The sequence below is a fragment of the Rhipicephalus microplus genome, chromosome X, assembly GCF_043290135.1.
Source record: "Rhipicephalus microplus isolate Deutch F79 chromosome X, USDA_Rmic, whole genome shotgun sequence".
Lineage (NCBI taxonomy): Eukaryota > Metazoa > Arthropoda > Arachnida > Ixodida > Ixodidae > Rhipicephalus > Rhipicephalus microplus.
In genome coordinates, this window is record NC_134710.1 from 269,338,575 (window position 1) to 269,355,203 (window position 16,629).

Here is a 16,629-nt window from a genome sequence, read left to right on the forward strand (position 1 = left end):
TGCCGATTGCCTATGTAACTTATTGCTCGAAATATTCACTTTAACCTTTCATTACTCCACAAATACTTATTGTTCAGGAATGTCCTTTGCCTGTACTGTGGGCGGCAAGCTGAAAAATACGTTTTGAGGTGATTCTTCACACATGTAACATTATTTTTTGCGCCTCCATTTTTGATTAGCTTTTTACTAATGTGTGTCCTATGATCCTAGCTCTACGGGTACGCTGATCCGGATGTCTGAACGACTAAGCACGGAAATAGTCTCCGCAGGTAGGACACACGGAAGACTTAAGTCGGAGTCGAGGACGAACTCAATGTGGTATGTTTGTTTAGGCTGTCACACACGGAGCTACGAGAAGATTACCAGCCGGGCTTGTCGATACTGTGTGTTAGGCTGCGACACTCGCAAAAAGAATGGCGACTGTCCCGGATAATGAAGGCTCATGGTGGAGGGCATAAGTCAAACGCAACAAAAGATAACCAAAACAAACACACAAAACACACCCACACAATGACAAGGTGAAGAGGAAGTATTCACAAGCCACGGATGGCGCTCAGCTCTATTCCGTATACACGCTTTATTATTTATTTATTATTTTGTGAATGACATGTTTTATGGGAATCGAAGAAAACGTACGTGGCGCCATAGTGCTGAAGACTACACGCTTGCGCAAGACGCTTGTCAGCAGTTCAGTCAAAGAAGTATGCGAGAAGAACATACAGGTGTACTTACACGCACGCACGCACGCACACACACACACAATCCTAATCAGCATCGAAAAGATTGTTCTTGAGTTCGCTTGCTCATTTTTTTATTATTTTTGACTGAGCATATATCTCTGTTGAATACCGATGCTGCAGAGCTTATCACTTTCTCAAAACAGATAGAAAACAGCTTTGCAGAGGAGCCTGCTTTATAAGAAAAAAAATCCCTTTGTCTGTTTTCTATTTCTTTTTTTAGTTTCTCTGAACATTTGTCATAATATTGAATGAGTACTTCTCATTCCCGTGCTAAGCAGAAAGAGAGCGAGTTCCTCCTAAACACGCCCTGCTTTGAAATTCACCGACAAGAGTTTGTTATCAAAGCTTTAACTGACGGCCTTGTTTACCTTCTGAAATTTCGTTGACGCAAATTTTATACTGCTAGCAACAGTTACGCAAAAAAACGCCAAGCCTGCGCGGAAGGCTCAGCACACTCACAGCGAAAGCTAGAAGAGCAGCCCTCAGAGCCTTTTCAAAACACTCATTGGGTAACTACTGCAAGCACACTTGCTTGATACACACTAGGGCATTAATAAAATTTCTGAGCAGTAGGCCAGCATTTGCTATGCTATTTTTCGTCATTCTGAGGAGCGTGATACCCGCTAAACACTTGTAAGTATTTCTGTGCAATTTGTTCATGCAGTGGTTGATGACAATGAGGAAATATGGCTGAATTGGGCGTGCGCCACAGTTAATAGGGGAACAAAAACAAGCTTTTGTAATGGGTTGGACGACCCACTCGTTACGCTATTCAGATTGTGTGACGACTGTTTGTTTTTTCGCTGTTTTGAAACGCTTTATAGGTCGTATTAACGCGACTGCTTTCCCGAAATAAAGTCTGGCTAAGGCAAGTTTGCCGACAAGTCCCAAGCACCGGTGTGGCTCAGTGGTAGAATACTGGGCTGGCACCCAGCGGACCCGACTGACACCCAGCAGACTGGCACCTAACGGACACCGGTGGCGGTGGCGGCGGACAACTGCGCGTCACCCGAGCTGTGATCTCATAACAAGTTTGGCTGTAAAAACAAAAAAAAAACAAACAAAAAAACGGTAGGATGGATGCTTGCGAGGAAAAATCCGTTAACAGGGGTTGTGTCGAGCCGACGTTTCGACAAGTGGACTTGTCTTCCTCAAGGCTATAGAAGTTGACTGATTTCTTTAGCGTTAGCGTGTCTACGCTTCGTGCCCTCTTCTCCATCCTAAGAAAGGAGGGTGAGAGCAACATTGGTTACTGGCGTGTGGGAGAGCGGAAGGGTGCTGCGACAAATTGTGTAAGTGAAGAGCGAACAGGTGTTCTGTGAATAAAAAAAAGAAGCGGTGGGGATTTGCTAGGCGTGTTAAATGAAACTTGAACAGCGGCAAGCCTTCGTGATGGTATGGGGCGCGGCGCCGTCCACTTATCACCAAGGGCAGGGACGAATATATGAGCACAGCTGCCGAACAGGATGCGCGCGCCTGTCACTCGCGATAACTGCATGGTGCGCACTATACCATCGCGAAGGCTTGCCGCTGTTCGCATTTCATTTGGCGATGATAGTACGCGTGTCGTTGAGCTCCGGTTGTCGATCCGGTTGTCAGAAGTTAACGATGGTAGGTTTGAAATTCCCCGACGGAGCCTTAAATTGCTGTGGTATTCTTTGTGTATGTACCATACTGAGTAGATTCAAGAGCCCGTTTAAAAACGTTTATACCTACTGGTTGGAGTGCATTGAACTTGTTTGTAAGGTGCGACTCTGTATATTTTTGTCTCTTGTGGGCCGGAACGTTGACTGAAGTATGTATAGTTCGAGGTCGTCCAAGTTGTGGGCTGCTACATTAAAATGATGTGCCAGTGCTCTCGGTAATTGCTATGCCCTGTCCGCGCGATGACCGTTTAATCTAATATGAAGAAGCTGTCTTGTTTCGCCAAGGTACTGTTTATGACAATATGAACATTCGATCACGTAGATAACATTTGGACTACAGCAGGTAAATCTAGATTTTACATGATGCACAAAATAACTTCCGGTGCTTTTGACTAAATGTCATTTTGATGGTGTTTGCAAGTCTTGCATCTTGGGCGGGAGCAAGGTGTCACTTGGGCCCTAGAATGAGAGTTATATTTTGCATGCTTTAACATGTCCTTAAAATTTCTACTGCGGTGATACGCGACCTTTGGTACTTCGGAAAACGCTTTTCTAAGGCGCACGTTGCTTGCCAATAATACAGATAATATTTATGAAGGATATTACTCATGTTTGGGAGCATATTTGAGTATTTCATTATAAATGCTGGTAGCTGGTTGAATTGGGCTCCGGGTTTTTTTAGCTAGTGTTATTTTACTATTTAGCTTACATCCGTCGTTGTAGACCTTGTTTACAGTGTCTTGTGGGTAATTTCTTTCAACTAATGTTTCTGTTAGGTTACTGAAGTGTTGGACCTATTCACCATTGTCGCTACAGATCATTCTTATACACCTGCAGGCGTATATTTGCTCGTGTTGCCATGATTAATTTTTCTGTGCCAGGAGGCGTCATTTTCGGGAAATGAAACTCATTGGTTTTCAATTAGAGGAGACACGTGGTTGAGTCAAATGGAAATTTGAAGTGTTTCCACAAAGAGCCGAGTTTTGTTTTGAGGTTTCTCATTAGCAACCACTGGTAATTTTGGCAGAGTGATGAAATCTGACCAATTTTGTCCGTGAAAGCGAATTACGGAAAAGTGAAGTTGCTACATTCTTCTGAGAGAGTTGGGAATCAGCGAACTTCGTTATATCAATCATCGATAGATTTCAATTCGTGGGTGTTCGTGCTGCACTTCTGAATATATCACACATGGCACACATGCATTAACGAATGTGAGAGAACTAACACCACTGAAATTTTTATGAACTGTGGCGTTATTCTGGTCATTTGTTCAATGCGCACATGGTTGCTTCGCTTTCGGTTTCGCTAGTGAGTTTGGTGGAATATCATTCCGCCGCAACAATTACTAGAGGCCACTTTTTCAAACTCTTGATGTGGCAGTATATGCTTTTCCCAGAAAGAACTTCTTCCCATATGAAGAGACCGCCTTTCTTCATTGATGAACAAGTTAAATAACTTCATTGCTTTAGCTACTGCGGTAAATGATGTTGGTAGTCATCTTTAGAATTATACTGCTATAGAAAATGTAATCATGAAGTTTCCTTTACTTCCAAGGTATTTCGGACCCGTTTCTATAAACATCGTGTATGCACTAGTACTAAGGGGCACGACGGAGGTAGAAACTTCATTCAGGCTCTCTCGCGAACTGTACGAGCCAGTGAAACGTCTTAGCTTACGGGAAACCTGTCCCCCGACGACTTGTTGCACTGCATCGAGAGTGGCATCGTCTCATAGAGTCGGTCCAGCAGAAGCACGTTGTGGCGAGTCCATGGGATTGACTTGTAGTTGTCGCTGATGCCCTTCTCGTCACTCGTGGGTGCATCATGGTAGCTGCACAGAGTAGTGTCGAACAAGGTTGTAAGTAATAGAACGATCAAGAGAACATTCGCAGCTTTTGAGCACGTGGATGACACTGATGGCACTGTCCCGCAGAGATATTGTATTGCGACAGCAATTATATGGGCACTGCCGATGTGGTATTGCCGTGGGCGTTGCCGTCATGTTCCGTATTAATTTCACACCGATAACATCCCATCGCTCATGGCATGTTCTTTCTGCGGGGAAGAGCGTGTGAGCGAGAACGACGAATGCGGCTAAAGCAGAGATAAAAAGAGTCGGGCCACCTTCATCGATCGGAGGGCGCATGCGATAACATACCCCGCGTGCGAAGTCTGCCGTCGAATGCAGCTGAAGCATGGAGGAAACAGCCCGCCCGTCTTGAAGGCGCATGAAAATACGCGTGGGTGTGTCGTTCGAGCAGCAATTGCGGATGTTGACTATATACGTGTGCGCATGTGATTGCTGGCGTGTGCGCTATTTCGGCAGGCATCAGTGGCTGGTTCTTATACCTTTCTGCATGCTGCGCTGTCAATGTGAAGACACCGCGTGAAATCCGCTTCTCTTCCTGGAGCGGTGGCGTTTCGTAGAGTTACACGAGACTATATCTAAAAGCGTTAGCTGCTAGCCCTATATTTGGTATAACATTGCTCTTTGGTGCTATCGCATTCATTGCTTCGCCCTTGCGGGGAAAGAGTGATTTTTTTTTTGCTCATCACTTTTGACAGAATTGTTGTAAGACGAAAGACACGCAGTAAGTAATTTTTGGAAAGCTAGCTAGTTTATACGGGTGTTTTAAGGCGAAAGCTTTAGATGCCTTATCAAGCACGAAAACTGACCGTCGGCGTCGGAGACGAGGGATGCAAAACATCCCGTGATTACGTCGCCATACCAGGTCACCAACACGTCAACTACTAGAAAAAATTGCGACGTCATGACGGCACTGTGACGTCAGGCGATGTAACGTCACATTATGATGTCATCACACGACATCGCAGCTCAGTCAAAGAGGTGCCGATCACGGTGGCATGGCAAAACCAGGTGAGCTACTTTTGATCTCAGAGGGAGTGGAAAAACACGTTCAGCGCAGAAAGCTTTCAGAGGGTGGCGGGGCAGGATCAATGCAGCGACAGCAAAGAAAAAAAAAGAGGGCCTTCCAGTCTTCTTAAAGGCCAACTCCAGCGATTTTTCGACCATGTCGAGGTACTGCTGTTTTCATGTTCCCTAGACACTTTTGTCAGGAGCCCAATAGCTGAAATGCTCAGGAAATTTGAAAACAATTTTTAATAAATAGAATGGTGCAAAACCGAAACCGAGACTCGACCGGGCGCCCTGTCTGCGTGTGACGTACTATTTTGTAAGAACCGGAGGCCGTATACTGGTTCCACTGGCGCGTAGTATGAAAACTGTGAAAGCCAGAGCAGCAAAGCGCCAGCCAAACACCACAGAGGAATGAAGAAAGCTTTCCCGTGCTTTACCCGTGTCCAACGCTGCCGCCGTTACCTTGTGGCCAGCACAATATACGCTGTAGCGACCAAAGTAGCAATGCCATCGGCTGCGTCACTTCCGTTGACATGCCAATCATGACGTCACACAGACAGTGTTGACAATAATTCTAGTGAGATGAGCTTTTCAAGGCAATCTTAAAAATTCATTTGCTAACAGTCAGCGCATCTCTCAAACTTTTAATTTGGGATGAATGATTTGAATGTGCAAAGAAACGTACCCAGTGAATTTCATTGAGATCCATTGACTTCGAAAAACCGCCGGAGTTAGCCTTTAAGCGAATTTGTATGGGACTACGCAAGTTTTGAATTCCCTGGCCAAGCGAAAGGGGCTGAAACAAAAAAAAAGTAGTCTGCGCTCTTTCCTGTCATATCTACTGTTTTCGTCTCTAAACGTAAGGATGGTTCACCTGCGCCGTGCATTTAAAACCGACAGACACACGTGCTGTCTTATACAAGTGAAATAACCTTATTAATTTTAATAACGAGAAGGTAATAAGACCTTAGCGAAACTACAGAGAAAATAGCATTAGATGAAATAAAAAAAAACGTGTAGTGGGAGAACGCCGAATGACTTTTGCCACCGGGGTTCTTTCCACGTGCACCTAAACCAAAATGAATGGTCGTTATCAAAATTCACTCACATCGAAGCATGACTGTGGCGGTCAGAATCAAAGCCGTGCAGTGGTGCTTAGCGGAGCAACGTACGTAATGACTTAGTCGCAATGTTCATTTCGGCAGGTTATCTGTACACCGTATGAAGCGTTGGTTATCTGTCTTCTGTTGATGGAATGAAGATGTCGCTACTCAAATATTCTCGAACGGCTTAACCTGTCACTAACTAATTGTTGTCACACGCACCTAATGAATGACCAGTGATTACGATGAAAGTGAGATGAGTGAATTTTGACGTGACGCTGCACTTGAGTAGGCTCAAAGAAAGAACGATGCTTTGGAGAGCACGCATTCGTGTTTTGTGGCATCAGAAAAACACGAAAAAAATGTACAAAGATGTTAAGAATTGCACTATTATAAGTGTATCAAACATACAAGACCATTAGGTTTCGCGCTATGCAGTTTGCCCGACTAACGGCGGCTAGTAACTTTCTTCAGAGTGTTCAAGAGAAATCTACTTGAGCTATGAAATAGAAAATGTAGGTTCAGCTACAGTGGTTCAGCTCCTTCGACATGCGTATAATAGACAAGACCCACAATGTTTAACTAAGACCTCGCCTTTATTTGAAGCAGGACAGGTGCTGGCATTAGTAGGGCAACTGGGCAGCGCAGAGAAGCGCACTTGAAGATTATGAAAATACTGTGTACTCGTAAAAAGAATGTAGGTCCTACGTACATATTCATATACTTGAAGTATGCCTGGAGGAAGCTGGTCTCTATGGAGCTTTTACAGACTTCCAAGTCCGTCTTGGGAAAGTAATGAATGTACGACACACACATTTCCTCACGAATGCCGAAGCCGCCCTGCAAGATAAGCGCTGATCAGTTGTGATGATCAAGCATAGATGGATCGAAATGGCACGAAGGAATTATTTCGACGGTGTGTAAGGTTCCCTGCACTGCGTCTGAGGCTGCAAAATTCCACCTGAGCTTGTAACACATTCTTTTAGGTGTCCAACTGTAGCTGATAGCAAATTCACAAGGTAAAAAAAGGGATGATTATCTCACCATACTAACAAACATTACCAGTGATAAACAAAGATAACATGTTTCACGCGGTGTTCTGCCATTCACCGAATTTATACGTTCATATTACTTCATGCGTCCAATAATATATACCAGTCCGAAGGTTTTCGTCGAATCAAAGTAAAGACCCCACTAGTTTGAGGAGAGGGAAAGATGTAATGGAAGTGCGCAATTTAAACTACACACAACTCCAATTAACTACCCACATTTGGAACATGTCATGAAGTGTGAAACAATTCACGTAAAACTTACCAGTGTAACATTTGTTCTTTCAAGCGTGTTGTAGGTGCAGTTGATCACCAAAGCGTCACCCTGTGCAGTGATTGTCAAAGGACAAAATATTATGATGTCGTTAAACGCAGTATCTTATTCAAACAGCCCCTTCGTTGGAGTAAATGGTACCTTAAAAATTACTCGTTATGTTCCTATTCAGACCAGGAAGATATGCTGATTGTTTGATGTTTGACAGACTCAAAAATTGATTTTTTTACCACCAATTGCTACAGAATACATTTTTTCTCCAGTGAGACACTTGATGTAGTTTTTATAAACAGCGTATCCTAAGCACTTTTTGAAGTAAAAATGTGAGCTCGAGAGCTCTACACAGTGGGGTGGTTTTACAATGCAGAACGAGAACCAGGTATTCGCACCTGAAATGTCGGAAGTTGCATTTGTACACCACGCAGCGCCATCGAGGAGCATTATCCCTTTTCTCTCATTCACCCCCGTCCCAACATATAGAGAAGAATGTACCAGTCTGAGGATTCTTACTAAGTAGAGATGTGCCTTGAACCCTCCCCACCTTGAATATGAGATAACCGAAATACATACTGTGTAAGCAACCTATTCGGTTGCTTACAGAGTAACACTAACTCTTGCTCCACAAAAATAGTCAATCTTCCACTCATGGCAACATTGAACCATTAGTGGTTTTGTAAGTAACGATGATGTAGTAAACGGGAATATGGTGCAAGGATTGTAGTTTCAGGCCCTTGTGTTTCGGCTTCATTTCCAGCTTTAGGGCGTTGTCCGCCATCTTTTAGGGGTCACGGAAGATGAGTGGCAAAGCGCACCTGCTGAACATTGACCGCTACCCCATGAATACCTTTCGAGCAATTGCTTCAAAACAACCAGTAAACAACCAGTGTGCAATTAGTGCTTATTGAATTAGAGCTGTAATTGCACATTAATTGATGTCAGGCGTTACTGCTGATACGATAATGACAATAAATAAATAAATAAATAAATACAAACACCACTTCAAAACTGTTCGCAACATTTTTCTCGAACCTGGCCTTTATATTTACCTGTAGTTAAACATGTATATAGCGGGTGATGCATACATACGAATCGGCGATTTTATAGGCCCTCATGTAAATACCGGCATGAGCTGTAGCCTCCTCTTGAGAAGCCTAATCTCCTGGAAGTGGGTGCTGAAGTGGTCGTCGCGAGCCATCTCGGGCAGCTCGGCGCCTCCGCGAACATGGCGGACCCTTATCCGTTCTCCGGTTAGGTGGGTGTGCAGCTGAGCGGCGACCAGGGTGATTCCAGCGGTGGGCAAAGCCTGTGGGACATTGATCAGGATGCAGGCGATGTTACTAGTGGGCACAGACAGAACCGGTACCGTGCAGAGGGCTTCAGGAACGACGTGCTGACATTCGATATTCACAACATGCATGTAGGCTTGCACGCGATATTCTATTGAATGAACATCTACCAAATGCAAAACCAGTCCAGAGGTGTTATTATGGATACTATCGAATTCCGCCATGTTGACATATTCTGTCATCGATCAATGCTGATTGGCTCAGTGGACTGCTACAACCTCTCTGATTACCCTAAAATGCCGCCATTACGAGCTTTGACAATATGATGGAATGAGAAAGTGTCCAGAATAGCACCCCGGACTGACAGAGCGTTAATTGAAGAATCAGGTTTTATTGTGGTGACAAGTTCATAAGTGGAGGGGAAGATATAAGTTTCACTTTTAGAATTTGGGGGCTTAACATATGCACTGGCAAATTTAAAAGTATCTTTTCATGAAGGAAAGATGTGTAAATTTTAAGGGCTTCTTTTTCTTTGTTAAACACAATAATAATGAGAAATGCCAGACAACACTGCCATGGAAAGTATGAGGGATGTTATTGGTAGTAAATGTAATGTAATTGTGAAGAAAGAAAGTGGACGAAAAGATAGCTTGCCGTCGGCAAAGACCAAACTTGTGACCTTTGAAAATTGGACGCGGACGCGTTATTTGGAGGTCGCAGGTCGCAGGTTCAGTTTCTGCACACGGCAAGTTATCTTTTTGTCCACATTTACTTCTTCACAAATACACTGCATTTACTGCTACTAACATGCCCCGTACTCCCCTTGGCAGTGTTCTTTGTTAGTTCTCATTAATAAAGTATTTTTTGTATTTGGGTTGTCGTTGTTAGTAAATGTTCATAAATTTTTTGTTTAGTCACCGATTTTTTTAAAAGGGCTTGCAAGTCCGCCTTGCCTGGTACAGGCTTAACAAAGCTTGTGTACAAGCCAAAAGAATCCATAAATGTCAGGCGGACACAGCCACTAGTCTTTCATTTTTGATTGGTGTCTTACTCACTATGCCTCGTTTTTCGGTATTGTATAGATATACTGTCTGCGCCAACTATTTGTTTGAAAGGTTTACGCTTGGTAAATAAAATGGTTGGGTAATTTATTTACATTGGGTATTGATAATAAAACATTTCGTGGATGCCTTCTATGCATCACTGGTAAAGTTGGGTCTCCTGGGCTACTGTCGTATCCCAAGAAGCATGAAAAATTTCTTCCAAGAAATATGAAAGAAAACACACATGAAAACTTGCTCACAAGAACATGAAAAGCGAGAGGAAGATCAGTTTCGTAAAGCGTTGTACACCTCCACAGAATACTATAATGGTGGAACTAAATCTTTGATAGCCCAACAGTCCCACCCAGCTAACAAATAAACAAGCGCAAATCAGCACTGTGTTATATTCAATTTAGCAGGCTTAGACTGAAATATTTCAAGTAAGATGGCTGCAAAAATTGTAGCCTACTGCAGCCAAAGCAGATTTCGTCGTTATATATAAACATGAAATTTCGGTACGACGATGGTCCAACTTGTTTTTTGCACTTAGTTCCTCTGCTGTGGCTACCACGGCACAGATTTTTGTCAACTATACAACTGTATAACTTTTGTTCATGTTTTACCACATTGGTCATTAAACACTAAATATATTATAAATACAGTTTTCCCTTCAGATGCTACCGGGGTGTTCATACGTGCCGAATGGCATGTCACTTATTTGGCTTTTAGTCCGTAACACACACAGTCAGTTCGTATCTTGCTGCTCGAAACAGCTTGCGAATCTATCCTGCACAGTACAGTGAGTGTCACCGTGACAAAGATAGAATCTGCATACTTGACGGTGCCTGAGCATACGCCGCCTAGTTTCGCTACATTACTTGAACACGCCCGAAAGTGCTACCTGGGACGTCACCATAATGACCATTGGGCTCTGGCTCATGCGTGTAACCACTAACTAAAAATAAGGGGGGTGCACCATGCCAACGCCTTCTCTATTTTATCAATACCAGCCAGATGCGCCTGATACAGCTGCTCACCATTCTTTCCTCTAGCCCTTTCCTGCTTTCGCCCATCGCCTAGCCTTCGCCCGTTCTTTGCTGTCATGGAGGTGGGAGCCCCCTTATGCAGTATACCTCACGACGGAAATTATACGAAGTAATTTTTGTTTAGTTGTGTACAGATCCATGGAGCGGCGTGTTTTGCATTCCTCGTGTTCACTTGGCGGTGACGCTGACTCTGTAAAAAATAAGGTGTTTTAAGATAACCCGTCACTGTTCGTGGCGCTATGCGAGCAACCAATGGGGAAGCCTCACTGCAATGCTTCTAAATGCGATGCGCCGTGATGCGGTGGCAGCGTTGCTTCAAGTCTAAAAAAAAAAAAAAACACACGAAGGAACGAATTTGCCAGACGTGCGATATTGTAGTGGGGAACACGTCTATCGCATCTCCGGGGGAAAGCGCGCGCTCGGAAGCACGTGTTGAGCAAGCAGCGCGACCCCTCATGCAGCGTTGCATCCCGACCATTCCCTGAACTAAGGCGGACCGACAGCTCCCGCTGATAAGCGCGCGTTTGCTTTGGCATTGAAATAAAGGAGGCTTTGACCATGCACTGTACACTCGTGCCAGCCTACAGAGGACGCGTTCTCCGCTAGAAAGGCGTATAGATTGCACATGCGCACCACACGTGTGCACTCCGAGATGCAGTATCCGTTTAGGTGAAATCCCGGCTGCCGCGGAGGAATGGCCATCTTGTCTGTGTACTCGAGCCCGATCTCCAAGATTCCCACGTCGTATGGGCGAAGTTCTCCCGTGTAGTAGATTGTGATGCCCGAACTGTCCACGTAGTCAGGGTGTAACGCCGGGTTGTTGTAGTGAACCTCGAGCATGACGTACGGCGAGTAGTCGCTCCCACCGGCGGAAAGGCCGGCCTCCTCAGGATACGCCAGTGGCTGCGAAGTGGTTGCCGCGGAAGTCAAGCATGGCAAGCAGGTATGGTTCATAAAGCTCGCGGTAATCATAAGCGATGGAGGGTCAGATCGCCACCCTCAGTGTTCACCGGCAGTCTTTAGCTTGCAAAAATAGTGTTACGTGTCCATAGCGAGTGTTCGCACAAGAGGTGAACTGGCTGGGTGTTTTCAATTCAGCTTTGACTTCACATACGAAAGGATTTATTGCAGTGGCAGTTGCATTGATACTGACACTAGTGAGAAAGTGCAGGCTAAAAGGGTAGTGCATTTTTAGTTACATAAAAAAAAACAGGAAAAATTATAGCGAGGTAGGCTACGTTAGAACCGGCTTATCGTCATGGTATAGTAACATTCAACACATACCCAGATAAGCTGTCGGTGCAGCCATGGATGCCTATCACACCTTCTAGCTGCTGCAGATAACGACCTCTGTCTAGACTGCAGAAGTTTTACGTGACCAGCTGCAGATTTTGCGACGTTGACACGGTCATATTTACATACGGGTAGCGTTTGCTTACAGTACTAGTCGTTCTGCCTTGCTGCTGCTGTCGTGCGGTGGCTCTTAGGTTTTTCACGGACATCCAAACTACCAAGTAAAAAAACAGTTTAACTTCGTTATTAGTCGCTGGTTTGGCTTTTAAAACCAACACTCATCAAGTGTGCAAATTCTGGCAACTCTGAATGACCACGTTACTTCTAATTTCAACCAAAAGTTCTTTTTATCACAGAAATTTAGCACAAAAGTCGGACATTGGCCACGCCCGTTCAGTCAACAAGAAACATCGATGTAGCCATTGTTTCAACAAGTACACTTGTGTTCGTCCATTTTTACTAACGTCGGCTCCAGCGACATTCCTGGTTCAACAAGTTTATCGCACTCGGAACATTTACATTCCCCTGAACATCGTGCACGTTTCCGTAAATGCCTCATAATATAAAACAGGCGTTCCTCAAAAGTCATAATTTTTTTTAAGTCTTCGTAGGTGGTTGATATGTTACTGATACTACTTGAATTGAATAATTGACTTTCCAACTTTCGTTTTTCTGACTTTTCAAGTTTCGTATGCATGCCAGTATACCCTGTATAAAAACACTTTTTAATCATCTATGCGGAATGTTCTGCTAATCAGAGTTGTTACTCTTACTTTTGAATACGATCAAGGCACTGTAACGAAATTAGGATCACCAGACTATGGCCTCAATTGCAATATAGAAACGACAACTATAATTTATATGATGCAGTAGGTGTAGCGTACCACTGTGTGTTCACCGCAACCACCAGCGCCATTGTTATCATCTCTCTCTCTCTCTCTCTCTCACACACACACACACACACACACACACCTCGTACTAGATGAGGATTTGGATGATGTAGCATCTCCTAGGTGGCCTTTACATCTGTAAACTTAGTGAAGCTTCGAATCAACAGATCACGAAGACATGTCTTAAAACGGGTAATGGGGTACTTACCGTGAAAGGTGTACTTACCGGAGCCCCCATGGCCCAGGCGGCTATGACCCTTTTACAGCGGTCCAGTGGCTGAGGCCTCTCGGGGCTGTTGCAAGGCCCGTTCCACGAGGGCAATACCTCGTCAACCGGTGCCTCGCAGTGGAACAGCTCCATGTGGTGGACCAGCGCCTCGCTTCCCTTTTGAATGTTGGCTTCGTACTGTTGTAGCGGATGCGTGAACGAAAAATAAAGAAGAGCCTATCTGTATCTATATATTGCCACGGGAAATGCTAGTAATGAAGGTGTCGCTGAAAGCTCTTTCATGTTGAAATAACTTATCATGATGTTCTATGGGGCTGTATGGTGATCAACCTGCCTGGCTATCTTCATACCGTATCTCTCTCTCGTTATCTCTAGCGGGGTTGCCGTTTGTGGCTACATCACCCCGAATTGACACCATTACGATGCCATCTGGCCTGTTTGGCAGTGGAAATTTCAACTTGGCTCCAGTACTCTTTTTGGTGACATTGAACTTTCATTGTGTTATATTTAGTAGCTAACTTTATTACAATATAAATTATACGGATACTCTCAACTGGATTTTGCAGCTTGCGTCGACGTCGCCATCACTCACCGTATAAGTATACGCATCTATATACAAGAAAACGCAAGAAAAAAATCCAGAAAAAGACCCCGGTGCGCGGAATCGAACGCGGGACTTCTGAATGGTGAGTGCGAGGCGTTAGCCACAGAGCCACGAAGAAGCATCTCCTTCGACGTTCAAACGGCAACCTATTTATATCTACCATTCACCACTGGTAACGAGCATCTCTGGGGGGAACTATCATACTTTCAGCATTACCAGCAAGATGGCACAATGAGCACGTGTCGCCACATCGTCATGACGCGGCGGCGCGTGCTCTCATCTCCAACGCGTACTTTGCTCTGCGGAGAGAAGGCAAGGTGGACAACATGGAGGAAGGAAACAACTGAGGAGAGGCCCTGACTTCACTCGTTGTGAAGCCGTGGTGAAGATGGAAGTCGGCTATATTGACTGGGCTAATTCTCCTCTCTTGTTTACATCCAAATGTGAAGCAGAATGCGTGACTCTCTCTCCGCCTTAAACAGCACCTGGGCTGCGCGGCGCGCGTGTCGTGGCGATCTGAAATTAACGGAACGGGGCTTAAGACACGCTGGGCCAGCCCGATTACGTTGGGGAAATCATTTTGTCTGAGTATTAACAACGAGTAACAGCTCGCCTACAACAACGCAAGAGCAAAAGAATGCGAACCATGCGCGCTAGATGGCGAGTGTGGCGTCAGTGTTTTGACATCGTTAATTCACGCACTGTACAGTCAACACGGTCGGCCGGACGCTGCCTTTTACGTTGCATTCCGTCTCTCACGCACCCGACGTGGCGCCCGGTCACCGTGCCCGTCTTCCATGTAAAACTCACCGGCGTCAGCCTTGTGCAAGCATGCACAGTGACCTTGTGCACGGTAAAATTACACTCGAACGCGGTTGCTCTAATGCCGAAGGGGTGAGCAGAGCAAACGAAAGAAAAGGTGTTTCAATGCGCATGCACGTGCAAGCTGTTTCTGTACACATATCGAACAGGAAACTACATGCGTGCACATGATGTTTTCAGCACAAATGTCTCGTCCGTTTCCACAAGCAGAAACACTGCACAACCTTCAATGACCGGCAAGGACTTCTTCGTGGTTCCGTTTCGGCATGTTGCCCGAACGCAATTTCACTGAGCACTTCAATTACTTCATCCGCCGCATGGCACATGAATATGCGCGCTCGTTCTATGCACTGTTGAGGCCCCGTGGCAAACAACAGGTTTTGTAAACGTTGCTGCTCGCACAATAACCGTAGAGAGAGCACTACGAAGCCAACAACGCGGCAAAAAGCTCAGATATTCTGTGCCGCACGTCAGTACGAGAGCTATGGATCTGCACATGCCATCACGGCCACAATCATGCCACCGCCATTCTTTACTAGACCAACGAAACTGCACAACACGTAACCATAGCAATGCCCTCATTGTGCCCTGTAGATATGGCCACCATTACGTCTTTCCTCTACACTTTTCACGCAATGCGCCGGCTGGGCATGCCCTTTCCTCTCATTCCTTCTTCTCTGGTGGACGCTCACGCGTGCGCTAATCTCGCGCTGGGGACAATCGTACGTCTTGGTTGGCCTTCGGCTTTCACCGGAATAATTCTGTTGTAGCTACGAGCGCACAAAGGTCAGTGGGCATGGCTTGGCGTCGTCTGCTCCTGGGTGCATGCGCGGCTAACCGATCAGCGAGGCTTCGCACTAGTGGTGTCACAATTGAAGGAACAATGGAGCTGGTGGCCTTGCTTGTTTTATTCTATTTCTTTCTGTTTCTTCCCGTCTTTTTTTTCTTCCTTTCTGTCTATTGTACTAAACCATTTAATTGTCTCTGCTTCTTTGATTTCGTCATTTTTCTTTCACTGTCTATTTCTCACTTTTTCTGTCTTTTTTGCAACTTTTCCCTCTCTTTTTTCTCTCTATTTCTTATTCTTGCTTTCTATCTTTTTCTCTCTTCCTCTGTTTTTTATATCTTTGCAGTGTCGATCTCTTTCTTTTTCTCTGTGGTGCTCTTTCTCTCTTTTTATTCCCCCTTCTCCCCATTTCCTTTCTCTCGTTCTGTCTGTCTTCCCCTCTCTCTCTGTTCTCATTCACTCGTCCGTCCGAGTTATTGTACCCCACGCCGGATAAATGAGCGCAGTGGGAGAAAGCACGCCTACAGCACATGGTCGGAAAGCGAAGCAGGAGAAGGACGGCTAAGGGTTATTGCAGAGTTATTGCGTTGCGTGTGCTTCGTTAGGAGCCATTCATGACAATGATAGTTTTACGAACGCTTAACGGCGTAAGGAATAGCATAGCAGCACAGCTGCAAAAAATCAATGCTATTCATCTGCCATAAAGAAAGGACAACTTTCAAGAGAGGATACTTAAAATAAATACTGGATATTTACTTTCCGAAACAAAGATATAATTATGAGGCATACCGGAGAGAAAATATAACTATTACCTGGAATTCCTTAACATAACTATTACCTGGAATTCCTTAACACCCTAAGCCTAAGCACACAAGTGCTGAGGCACTTTACTTTCGCCGTGCTGAGGCACACAAGTGCTGAGGCACACAAGTGCTGAGGC

The 16,629-nt window shown here is 44.9% G+C and overlaps 1 protein-coding gene across 1 annotated transcript in view; it reads right to left on the minus strand.

Annotated features, from left to right (window-relative positions):
* The window catches only part of Tbh (Tyramine beta hydroxylase), a 101,478-nt gene that overhangs the window by 22,469 nt on the left and 62,380 nt on the right, over window positions 1-16,629 (minus strand). The window contains exons 6-11 of the mRNA XM_037414043.2: window positions 13,474-13,653; window positions 11,698-11,967; window positions 8,810-8,992; window positions 7,681-7,740; window positions 7,079-7,206; window positions 4,063-4,216 (exon numbers count right to left, since the gene is read on the minus strand). Of these exons, the coding sequence (XP_037269940.2) occupies window positions 4,063-4,216; window positions 7,079-7,206; window positions 7,681-7,740; window positions 8,810-8,992; window positions 11,698-11,967; window positions 13,474-13,653 (975 nt within the window). The remainder of the gene's footprint in view (window positions 1-4,062; window positions 4,217-7,078; window positions 7,207-7,680; window positions 7,741-8,809; window positions 8,993-11,697; window positions 11,968-13,473; window positions 13,654-16,629) is intronic.